Source organism: Schistocerca serialis, chromosome 4 (genome assembly GCF_023864345.2).
Source record: "Schistocerca serialis cubense isolate TAMUIC-IGC-003099 chromosome 4, iqSchSeri2.2, whole genome shotgun sequence".
NCBI lineage: Eukaryota > Metazoa > Arthropoda > Insecta > Orthoptera > Acrididae > Schistocerca > Schistocerca serialis.
In genome coordinates, this window is record NC_064641.1 from 754,776,082 (window position 1) to 754,789,361 (window position 13,280).

Below are 13,280 nucleotides of genomic sequence, written 5' to 3' on the forward strand. Positions count from 1 at the left end.
GAAGTGGGATACGGAAGTACTAAGGAATGACGAGATACGTTTGAAGTTCTCTATCGCTATAGATACAGCAATAAGGAATAGCGCAGCAGGCAGTACAGTTGAAGAGGAATGTACATCTCTAAAAAGGGCCATCACAGAAGTTGGGAAGGAAAACATAGGTACAAAGAAGGTAGCTGCGAAGAAACCATGGGTAACAGAAGAAATACTTCAGCTGATTGATGAAAGGAGGAAGTACAAACATGTTCCGGGTTGGCTCTGAGCACTATGCGACTTAATTTCTGAGGTCATCAGTCGCCTAGAACTCAGAACTAATTAAACCTAACTAACCTAAGGACATCACACACATCCATGCCCGAGGCAGGATTCGTACCTGCGACCGTAGCGGTCGCTCGGTTCCAGACTGTAACGCCCAGAACCGCACGGCCACTCCGGCCGGCATGTTCCGGGAAAATCAGGAATATAGAAATACAAGTCGCTGAGGAATGAAATAAATAGGAAGTGCAGGGGACCTAAGACGAAATGGCTGCAGGAAAAATGTGAAGACATCGAAAAAGATATGATTGTCGGAAGGACAGACTCAGCATACAGGAAAGTCAAAACAACCTTTGGTGACATTAAAAGCAACGGTGGTAACATTAAGAGTGCAACGGGAATTCCACTGTTAAATGCAGAGGAGAGAGCAGATAGGTGGAAAGAATACATTGAAAGCCTCTATGAGGGTGAAGATTTGTCTGATGTGATAGAAGAAGAAACAGGAGTCGATTTAGAAGAGATAGGGGATCCAGTATTAGAATCGGAATTTAAAAGAGCTTTGGAGGACTTACGGTCAAATAAGGCAGAAGGGATAGATAACATTCCATCAGAATTTCTAAAATCATTGGGGGAAGTGGCAACAAAACGACTATTCACGTTGATTTGTAGAATATATGAGTCTGGCGACATACCATCTGACTTTCGGAAAAGCATCATCCACACAATTCCGAAGACGGCAAGAGCTGACAAGTGCGAGAATTATCGCACAATCAGCTTAACAGCTCATGCATCGAAGCTGCTTACAAGAATAATATACAGAAGAATGGAAAAGAAAATTGAGAATGCGCTAGGTGACGATCAGTTTGGCTTTAGGAAGAGTAAAAGGACGAGAGAGGCAATTCTGACGTTACGGCTAATAATGGAAGCAAGGCTAAAGAAAAATCAAGACACTTTCATAGGATTTGTCGACCTGGAAAAAGCGTTCGACAATATAAAATGGTGCAAGCTGTTCGAGATTCTGAAAAAAGTAGGGGTAAGCTATAGGGAGAGACGGGTCATATACAATATGTACAACAACCAAGAGGGAATAATAAGAGTGGACGATCAAGAACGAAGTGCTCGTATTAAGAAGGGTGTAAGACAAGGCTGTAGCCTTTCGCCCTTACTCTTCAATCTGTACATTGAGGAAGCAATGATGGAAATAAAAGAAAGGTTCAGGAGTGGAATTAAAATACAAGGTGAAAGGATATCAATGATACGATTCGCTGATGACATTGCTATCCTGAGTGAAAGTGAAGAAGAATTAAATGATCTGCTGAACGGAATGAACAGTCTAATGAGTACACAGTATGGTTTGAGAGTAAATCGGAGAAAGACGAAGGTAATGAGAAGTAGTAGAAATGAGAACAGCGAGAAACTTAACATCAGGATTGATGGTCACGAAGTCAATGGAGTTCAGGAATTCTGCTACCTAGGCAGTAAAATAACCAATGACGGACGGAGCAAGGAGGACATCAAAAGCAGACTCGCCATGGCAAAAAAGGCATTTCTGGCCAAGAGAAGTCTACTAATATCAAATACCGGCCTTAATTTGAGGAAGAAATTTCTGAAGATGTACGTCTGGAGTACAGCATTGTATGGTAGTGAAACATGGACTGTGGGAAAACCGGAACAGAAGAGAATCGAAGCATTTGAGATGTGGTGCTATAGACGAATGTTGAAAATTAGGTGGACTGATAAGGTAAGAAATGAGGAGGTTCTACGCAGAATCGGAGAGGAAAGGAATATGTGGAAAACACTGATAAGGAGAAGGGACAGGATGATAGGACATCTGCTAAGACATGAGGGAGCTGTAGAGGGCAAAAACTGTAGAGGAAGACAGAGATTGGAATACGTCAAGCAAATAATTGAGGACGTAGGTTGCAAGTGCTACTCTGAGATGAAGAGGTTAGCACAGGAAAGGAATTCGTTGCGGGCTGCATCAAACCAATCAGTAGACTGATGACCAAAAAAAAAAATAAATAAAAAAATAAAAAATGTGGATCCTAAGTTAAGTGCAGGAACCCTACCACCCCCACCTCTCTCCCTCCGTCTCCGCTCCCACTAGTGTGTCGAATGTCGTCGGAATCGGGGATTGCATTGACTGGTCCCTCATTGTAAGATGCAAAACTAATATTGTTAAATGGAGTACCTAAATATGACGCAAGATGCAACTGCGGACTACCACAAACTGTGCGAAATTCAAGTACACCAGAACTTGAACACGACACGCAGCGTACAACATATTGGCTAATGATAACACCTCTGCTGCTTCTCGTTTCTCTAGCAGCCCAGCCGAAGCGTACTGACCTGGTCCCGCGTCCCAGGTGAGCTCGGACTGCCCCTTGGCAATGAGCCCGTCCACCTCCTGCACGCTCTCACGCACCAGCGCGAACTCCACCGGCATGCTGCTGCGGCACACCTTGTTGTACCTGCAAAGGAGAGCACACGATTTCTGTCAACACGTCACACTGGCGGAAACTAGAGACGTCTGACGTTTTTACTCAGACACGGCAAATCGGCCTCGACAGCGAGTCAAGGCCAAACCTGCTAGCGAACAGATGGCAATATTCGGCCGGACTGAAAACTGCGCCGCAACCACGAGATGGGGCCGTGGTTAAGTACACTATGGCCATTAAAATTGCTACACCACTAAGAGCATGTGCTACAGACGCGAAATTTAACCGACAGGAAGAAGATGCTGAGATATGCAAATGATTAGCTTTCCAGAGCATTCACACGAGGTTGGCGCAGGTGGCGACGCCTACAACGTGCTGACATGAGGAAAGTTTCCAATCGATTTCTCATACGCAAACAGCAGTTGACCGACGGTGCCTGGTGAAACGTTGTTGTGATGCCTCCCGTAAGGAGGAGAAATGCGTACCATCACGTTTCCGACTTTGATAAAGGGCGGATTGTAGCCTACAGCGATTGCGCTTTATCGTATCGCGACATTGCTGCTCGCGTTGGTCGAGATCCAATGACTGTTAGCAGAATATGGAATCGGTGGGTTCAGGAGGGTAATACGGAACGCCGTGCTGGATCCCAACGGCCTCGTATCCCTAGCAGTCGAGATGACAGGCATCTTATCCGCATGGCTGTAACGGATCGTGCAGCCACGTCTCGATCCCTGAGTCAACAGATGGGCATGTTTGCAAGACAACAACCATCAGCACGAACAGTTCGACGACGTTGGCAGCAGCATGGACTATCAGCTCGGATACCATGGCTGCGGTTACCCCTGACGCTACATCACAGACAAGAGCGCCTGCGATGGTGTACTCAACGACGAACCTGGGTGCACGAATGGCAAAACGTTATTTTTTCGGATGAATGCAGGATCTGTTTACAGCATCATGATGGTCGCATCCGTGTTTGGCGACATCGCGGTGAACGCACATTGGAAGCGTGTATTTGTCATCGCCATACTGGTGTATCACCCGGCGTGATGTTATGGGGTGCCATTGGTTACACCTATCGGTCACCTCTTCTGCGCATTAACAGCACTTTGAACAGTGAACGTTATATTTCTGATGTGTTACTATCCGTGGCTCTACCCTTCATTTGATCCCTGTGAAACCCTACATTTCAGCAGGATAATGCACGACCGCTTGTTGCAGGTCCTGTACGGGGCTTTCTGGATACAGAAAATGTTCGACTGCTGCCCTGGGCAGCACATTCTCCAGATCTCTCACCAATTGGAAACGTCTGGTCAATGGTAGTCGAGCAACTGGCTCGTCACAATTCGCCAGTCACTACACTTGATGAAATGTGGTATGATGTTGAAGCTACATGGGCAGCTGTACCTCTACACGCCATCCAAGCTCTGTTTGACTCAAGGCCAGGCGTATCAAGGCCGTTATTACGGCCAGAGGTGGTTTTTCTGGGTACTGATTTCTCAGGATCTTTGCACCCAAATTGCGTGAAAATGTAGTCACATGTCACTTCTAGTATAATATATTTGTGCAATAAATACCCGTTTGTCATCTGCATTTCTTCTTGGTGTAGCAATTTAAAAGGCTAGTAGCGTATAAGAGACGATCAAAACTTTTTCCTTTCGATAGCGCTGCTGCAGTGTATATGCAACGTAGCACTACTCCGATGCGGATAAATAAGCATCGACGTGCAGGCAAGGGATTAGTGTAACATTCGTGTGTTTTCGACGTATGTGCAGTATATGTGCAAACTTGACTTATGACGACGCTATTACCAGATGCGTCGAAAGAGGACCTATACCGAGCGAAGTGACGCAGTGGTTAGCACACTGGACTAGCACTCGGGAGAACGACGGTTCAAACCCATGTCCGGCCGTCCTGATTTAGGTTTTCTGTCATTTTCCTAACTCGCTGCAAGCAAATCCCGGAATGGTTCCTTTACATCTACATCTACATTTATACTCCGCAAGCCACCCAATGGTGCGTGGCGGAGGGCACTTTACGTGCCACTGTCATTACCTCCCTTTCCTGTTCCAGTCGCGTATGGTTCGCGGGAAGAACGACTGCCGGAAAGCCTCTGTGCGCGCTCGAATCTCTCTGATTTTATATTCGTGATCTGCTCGGGAGGTATAAGTAGGGGGAAGCAATATATTCGATACCTCATCCAGAAATGCACCCTCTCGAAACCTGGACAGCAAGCTACACCGCGATGCAGAGCGCCTCTCTTGCAGAGTCTGCCACTTGAGTTTGCTAAACATCTCCGTAACGCTTACCAAATAACCCTGTGACGAAACGCGCCGCTCTTCTTTGGATCTTCTCTACCTCCTCTGTCAACCCTACATGGTATGGATCCCACACTGATGAGCAATACTCAAGTACAGGTCGAACGAGTGTTTTGCAAGCCACCTCCTTTGTTGATGGACTACATTTTCTAAGGACTCTCCCAATGAATCTCAACCTGGTACCCGCCTTACCAACAATTAATTTTATATGATCATTCCACTTCAAATCGCTCCGCACGCATACTCCCAGATATTTTACAAAAGTAACTGCTACCAGTGTTTGTTCCGCTATCATATAATCATACAATAAAGAATCCTTCTTTCTATGTATTCGCAATACATTACATTTGTCTATGTTAAGGGTCAGTTGCCACTCCCTGCACCAAGTGCTATCCGCTGCAGATCTTCCTTCATTGCGCTGCAATTTTCTAATGCTGCAACTTCTCTGGACACTACAGCGTCATTCGGAAAAGCCGCATGGAACTTCCGACACTATCTACTAGGTCATTTATATATATTGTGAAAAGCAATGGTCCCACAACACTCCCCTGTGGCACGCCAGAGGTTACTTTAACGTCTGTAGACATCTCTCCATTGAGAACAACATGCTGTGTTCTGTTTGCTAAAAACTCTTCAATCCAGCCACACAGCTGGTCTGATATTCCGTAGGCTCTTACTTTGTTTATCAGGCCACAGTGCAGAACTGTATCGAACGCCTTCCGGGAGTCAAGGAAAATGGCATCTACTTGGTAGCCTGTATCTAATAGTTTCTGGGTCTCATGAACAAATAAAGCGTGTTGGGTCTCACACGATGGGCATGGCCGATTTCCTTTCCCACCCTTCCCTAATCGGAAGGGACCGATGACCTCCCTATTTGATCTTCTCTCCCAAATCAACCAACCGAGCAGGACCTACGTGCTGTTATTACTTTCTTGGCTGCCGAAGGACAAACACTGGCAGACATCCATCGGAGAAAGAATAATGTGTATGAGACAGCATGTCGTTGTGGACTGGTGCGCCAAGTTCCGTGTTGGGGGCGATTCGACACATGAGCTGGTCGATCTGGGAGGCCAACCTCAAGTTACGCCAACTGTAGTGGGAGAAATGGTTCAAATGGCTCTGAGCACTATGCGACTTAACTCCTGAGGTCATCAGTCCCCTAGAACTTAGAACTACTTAAACCTAACTAACCTAAGGACATCACACACATCCATGCCCGAGGCAGGATTCGAACCTGCGACCGTAGCGGTCGCTCGGCTCCAGACTGTAGCGCCTAGAACCGCACGGCCACTCCTGCCGGCCTAGTGGGAGACGCTCGAGCACCTCTCCTACAGTCCACGCAATTGTCATATCTTCTGTTCCTGAAAAAACGGCCATTAACGGTCGACGATTCCTGTCAGAAGGATGTGCAACAGGCAGTTACGCAATTCTTCACCCAAACGCGTATCTACACCCCGCTGCATCGGCGGGATGATTGCCTCAATGCTCACGGCGATTTTGCGTGTTTGGCATACCGATTCTGGACTGCACGGCCTTCGAACGGAAACTTTTTGAATGCCCCTTGTAATTACTCGCAAGGCAACGGCCTTGCCGCAGTGGATACACCGGTTCCCGTGAGATCACCGAAGTTAAGCGCTGTCGGGCGTGGTCGGCACTTGGATGGGTGACCATCCAGCCGCCATGCGCTGTTGCCATTTTTCGGGGTGCACTCAGCCTCGTGATGCCAATTGAGGAGCTACTCGACCGAATAGTAGCGGCTCTGGTCAAAGAAAACCGTCATAGCGACGGTGAGAGCGGTGTGCTGTTTACATGTCTCTGTATTTGAATACGAATGCTTATAGCAGTTTCTTTGGCTCTTCAGTGTATATCGATAGGCGAAAATTACAGCCTTTCATGGTAGTTTCAAAGATATCTATATATAAAGAGATATGTGTCGAAAACTAGGTAATTTCGCAGGTGCGTAAAAATGTAATAAAATTAAAAACAAAATATTTCTAAGGATCATACGGAGATAAATTGTGTACTATTTTACACAGGAAAAAGTGCACAAAATTATAGGACCTGTTCTGAAAAATACAAAAAATTTCAGATTTTCGCTTGCAATTAGAGGATGACGGAGATCACCCCCCCCCCCCCCCCCCGTAGTAGCACCACCTCCTCTGTACGTCATTGTTGGCACTACACTTGATGACAGGCGACGTTCTCCAGGCAATCGCCCAGTCCAAACCATCAAACTGCGACAAACAACAGCATGATTCATCATTCAAAATCATTAGTTTCTAGTCATCCACTGGCTCTTTCCGCTGCCTCAAGGGTTGCTTACGAGTGATTCTTTTCGCTCATTTCACGCTGTCCTTCTACGTCCACTCTACGCAATGCTCGAAGACCGCTGTGCGTCAGTACTCGAGGTCTGACTGGCCTTGGTGTAGCTGTGTTGGTGCTTCGCGTTTCCACTTCACATCACCAGCGTTCGACTTGGCAGTTTTAGAAGGGTTGGAATACCCCTGATGGATCTGTTACTCAGGTGACACCCAATGCCAGGTCCGTGTTCGAAGCCACTGAGCTCTCCTGGCCGACCCATTCTGCTATTACTGCTTCTCTGCTGACAACGCAGTGCTCTCTGTCTCCTTTTACACTGAAGCGCCAAATACAAAGATATACAGGGGATCCATTGATCGTGACCGGGCCAAATATCTCACGAAATAAGCGTCAAACGAAAAAACTACAAAGAACGAAACTAGTCTACCTTGAAGGGGAAAACCAGATGGCGATATGGTTGGCCCGCTAGATGGCGGTGCATAGGTCAAACGGATATCAACTGCGTTGTTTTTAAATAGGAACCCCCATTTTTTTTACATATTCGTGTAGTACGTAAAGAAATGGGAATGTTTTAGTCGGACCACTTTTTTCGCATTGTGATAGATGGCGCTGTAATACTCAGAAACATATGGCTCACAATTTTAGACGAACAGTTGGTAACAGGTAGGTTTTTTAAATTAAAATACTGAACGTAGGTACGTTTGAACATTTTATTTCGGTTGTTCCCATGTGATACATGTACCTTTGTGAGCTTATCATTTCTGAGAACGCATGCTGTTACAGCGTGATTAACTATAAATACCACATTAATGCAATAAATTCTCAAAATGATGTCCCTTCAACCTCGATGCATTTGGCAATACGTGTAACGACATTGCTCTCAACAGCGAGTAGTTCGCCTTCCATAATGTTCGCACATGCATTGACAATGCGCTGACGCATGTTGTTAGGCGTTGTCGGTGGATCACGATAGCAAATATCCTTCAACTTTCCCCACAGAAAGAAATCCGGGGACGTCAGATCCGGTGATCGTGCGTCTTCGACGACCAATCCACCTGTCATGAAATATGCTATTCAATACCGCTTCAACCGCACGCGAGCTATGTGCCGGACATCCATCATGTTGGAAGTACATCGCCATTCTGTCATGCAGTGAAACATCTTGTAGTAACATCGGTAGAACATTACGTAGGAAATCAGCATAAATTACACCATTTAGACCGCCATCGATAAAATGGGGGCCAATTATCCTTCCTCCCATAATGCCGCACCATACATTAACCGGCCAAGGTCGCTGATGTTCCACTTGTCGCAGCCATCGTGGATTTTCTGTTGCACAATAGTGCATATTATGCCGGTTTACGTTACCGCTGTTGGTCAATGACGCTTCGTCGCTAAATTGAACGCGTGCAAAAAACCTGTCATCGTCCCGTGTGTCCAGTGACAGAACTGTACACGACGTTCAAAGTCATCGCCATGCAATTCCTCGTGCATAGAAATATGGTACGGGTGCAGTCGATGTAGATGTAGCATTCTTAACACCGACGTTTTTGAGATTCTCGATTCTCTCGCAATTTATCTGCTACTGATGTGCGGATTAGCCGCAACAGAAGCTAAAACACCTACTTGGGCATCATCATTCGTTGCAGGTCGTGGTTGACGTTTCACATGTGGCTGAACACTTCCTGTTTCCTTAAATAACGTAACTATCCGGCGAACGGTCCGTACACTTGGATGATGTCGTCTAGGATACCGAGCAGCATACATAGCACACGTCCGTTGGGCATTTTGATCGCAATAGCCATACATCAAGATATCGACCTTTTCCGCAATTGGTAAACGGTCCATTGTAACACGCGTAATGTATCACGAAGCAAATACCGTCCGCACTCGCGGAATGTTACGTGATACGGCGTACATATCCGTTTGTGACTATTACAGCGCCATCTATCACAAAGCGAAAAAAGTGGTCCAACTAAAACATTCATATTTTTTTACGTACTACACGAATATGTAATAAAAAATGGGGGTTCCTATTTTAAAAAACGCAGTTGATATCCGTTCGACCTATGGCAGCGCCATCTAGCGGGCTAACCATAGCGCCATCTGGTTTCCCCCTTCAAGCTAGACGAGTTTCGTTCTTTGTAGATTTTTCGTTTGATGCTTATTTCGTGAGATATTTGGCCCGGTCACTATCAATGGACCACCCTGTATAAACAGACAGAATACGGCGCTGAGGTCGGTAACGCGTTTATAAGATGTCAAGCGTCTGGCGCAGTTGTTAGATCGGTTACTGCTGCTACAATGAGAGGTTATCAAGATTTAGGTAAGTCTGAACGTGGTGTTATAGTCGGCGGACAAGCGATGGGAAACAACATCTTCGGGCTAGCGATGAAGAGGGAATTTTCCCGTACGACCATTTCAAGAGTGTACCGTTAATATCAGGCATCCGGTAAAACACAAATCTCCGACCCGCTGCGGCCGGAAAAAGATCCTGCGAAAAAGGAACCAACGACGACTGAAGAAGAATCGTTCAACGTGACAGAAGTGCAATCCTTCCGCAAATTGCTGCAGATTTCAGTGCTGGGTCATCAACAAGTGTCAGCGTGCGAACCATTCAACGAAATATTAGCGGTATGGGCTTTCGGAGTGAAAGGTCCACTCGTAAACCCTTGACGACTGCACGACACAAAGCTTTACGCCTCGCCTGGGCCCGTCAACACCGACATTGGACTCTTGAGGACTGGAAACATGTTGCCTGGTCAGACGAGTCTCGTTTCAAATTGTATGGAGCGAATGGACGTGTACGGGTATGGAGACAACCTCATGAATCCATGGACCATCAAGTCAGCAGGGGACTGTTCAAGATGATGGAGGTTGTGTAATGGTGTGCGGCGTGTGCAGTTGGAGTGATATGGGACCCTTGATATGTCTAGATACGACTCTGACGGATGACACGTACGTAAGCATCTTGTCTGATCAACTGCATTCATTCATGTCCATTGTGCTACCTAACTCCCCAGACATGAAGATTATTGAGCATGTCTGGGATGCCTTACAACGTGCTGTTCAGAAGAGACATCCGGCTCCTCATACTATCATAGATTCATGGACACCCCTGCATCATACACAGTATTAATTCCCTCCCGCACTACTTCAGACATTAGTCGAGTCCATGTCACGTCGTGTTGCGGTACTTCTACGTGCCGGCGAGGGCCCTACGCGATGTTAGGCAGCTGTACCGGTTTCTTTGGTTCTTTTGTGTATATTGGCGAGTCCGCGTCTCGTGCCATCTATTGGTTAGTTCTGGATTAATTGATCAGATAGATGTAAAATACAGGGAGTTCAAAAGTAAAGCAGTTGTTTGGATGAAACTTTTTTGTGTGTTGGTGTGATACTAGTTCTTGCATGTGAGTGCGATTTTGAGACAGAAGGTTATGTAAACCCCATATTGTTTTCATGTGCCAAATCTGAATGTGAAAGATCGGAATTTGGAAGACATTATTGAATATGAAATACCATCTTCCGTGACCAGTTTTCTCTACTTGATTTAGTAAGAACGTACGCCACTATGAAATGATTGCTCATTTCCTTAAAAGTATAGGGAAAAATCTATAGTTTTAATAGTATTCATATTTTCATTTCTCGAAGACCCCTATGATTAATTATGCAAATTATATGGACTGATAATACAAAAATATCTGATTTACTCATCAAGGTTTTTGTTAAATGGAGGATAGCCAGAAACTGTCTGAAAATCTTGTGAGGGTACTGCAGGTCAGGTTGTGTTGAAAAATAATTGTCAAGAAAAAATTCGATACGTTGTTCTGTTTCCGAATTAATTAACATTGAAGTTAGCCAATCAGGATATTGCGCGTGCAAATTCGAGCGACCCGTCAGAGAAGGTGTCGACAGACGTGTTCTTCGTTTGGTTTCCTAAAACCGAACACGAGAGCGATACAAAAATTGTACATGGAGCGGTAGGAAGGATCGAATCCGAGCCAAAGACTGAGCAGTCTTGTGCGCTATCATCTTTCCGCTATGAGAACAACTGACACTAATTGTATCTGGCGAGCAGCTTGAAATTGCGCCAACAACGGCCTGATTGGCTAATTTAAACGCTAATTAACTTGGTAACGGCGCAACGTATCGAATTTTTTTCTTAACAATTATTTGTCAACACAACCTACACTGCAACATTCTTACATGATTTTTAGACAGTTTATAACCATATTGTATTTATTGTGGAACAAATTGTTACACCTTGAGTTATTCATTCTGTAAAAAAGCATTTATGTTTTTTCCCCGTATATTTAAGTATACAAGGAAAACATATTTTTAGACAGCTAAATAGAGTGCAAACCGTCTATACGAAATAAAAAAACAAACAAAAAAGAGGATAACATTCTGTGCGATCGATACAAACAAAATACCAGCAATCACGAGGTGAATGTGGATATATAAAAACATGCAAACGAGAAAATACTGTGGCTCGTGCAGTACAATTAGTTAAAAATCGGACGCGAGTGTATAGCAGAAGAAACTGAAATAATGTTCAAGCGAAATAACGTGATTATTAAAAGGTAATTTCAAACACGAGAAGTGTTTGTGATCCTGTTAAAAAAATAAAGGATAAACACAATAGTTACAGTGACTACTGGGGATGCTTTTAAATAAAACGAAGCCCGTTTGGTCCAACTACGGCTTTATATGGTCGCAAAAGACTGAATAACTCCCATATTACTTGCTGGTTATTCTGCCCATTGGTAATTGTTGTCCAACATTTACTTGACAAGTTATTTTCTGCACTGTGGCCGGTTTATTCACTGTTACAATACGCTGTAGTCGACGACAATCCTTGTCACCGACACGGTGGTGAAGCTGGTGGCGAAGGTTTGCCCCAAATCTAATTACACACGGTTCATAGTTCCTACAGGACTTTGGGGTGGAATGCACCACGCGCCAGGCACTCGCTATCAGGTCGCTATCAAATAAGTTGCCATAGCACGCATCTCGCGGTCTACTGACACGCTGACAGTCAGTAGTAGGTCTGATGGCATTCCCTTCAGGTAGCACGCAGAACTATGGATTCGCCGTGGTGCCAGGAGCGCTCTCTCTCAAACTCAGCAGCTACAATTAATTCACCCACTCGTGTGTGCAAATATTCTGGGCCAGTAATTTACGGTCTCAAACAGGGGTCTTATTTCCCTTTACATCAACACTATGGGCATTCTTGAGTCACTAGTTTACATCTGTGGAATATTGTGTATAGACAGTCTGACAAAAACAGTGAGCACCCAGAAGGTGTCAAACTTCACGAGTTGAGACAGTATGTGGTGTTATTCAAATGATCAAGGAAATCGAATCAGTTTTACAAAGGACTAGGCAGGTTGATCCCATGATCCCAAATCTTTGCGGCCGGAAAAAGATCCTTCAAGAACGGGACTAACGACGACAGAAGTGCAACCCTTCCGCAATCTGCTCTGCAGCAAGTATCAGCGTGCGAACCATTCAACGAAACATCATAACATCATCGATGTGGGCTTGCGGAGCCGAAGGCCCACTCTCCCGTGTACTTTTGATGACTGCACCACACAAAGCTTTACGCTTCGCCGGGGTCCGTCAAGACCGACACTGGGCTGTTGATGACTGGAAACATGTTGCCTCGTCCGACGAGTCTCGCTTCAAATTGTATCGAGCGGATGGACGTGTAGGGGTATGGCGACAACCTCATGAATGCATAGACCCTGCGTGACAGTAGGGGACTGTTCAGGCTGGTGGAGGCTCTGTAATGGTGTGGGGCGTGCGCAGTTGGAGTGGTATGGGACCTCTGATACGCCTAGATACGACTCTGACAGGTGACACGTACGTAAGCGCTCGTGTTTGATCACCTGCATCCATTCATGTCCATTGTGCATTACGACGGACTTGGGCAATTCCAGCAGGACAATGC

At 45.5% G+C, this 13,280-nt stretch overlaps 1 protein-coding gene and 1 pseudogene across 1 annotated transcript in view; one reads left to right on the plus strand and one right to left on the minus strand.

Annotated features, from left to right (window-relative positions):
* LOC126474748 (dynein beta chain, ciliary-like) overlaps nucleotides 1-13,280 on the minus strand; it is a 734,368-nt gene that overhangs the window by 585,687 nt on the left and 135,401 nt on the right. The window contains exon 14 of the mRNA XM_050102225.1: nucleotides 2,602-2,723. Within this exon, the coding sequence (XP_049958182.1) occupies nucleotides 2,602-2,723 (122 nt within the window). The remainder of the gene's footprint in view (nucleotides 1-2,601; nucleotides 2,724-13,280) is intronic.
* LOC126476216 (5S ribosomal RNA) lies at nucleotides 6,586-6,702 on the plus strand (annotated as a pseudogene).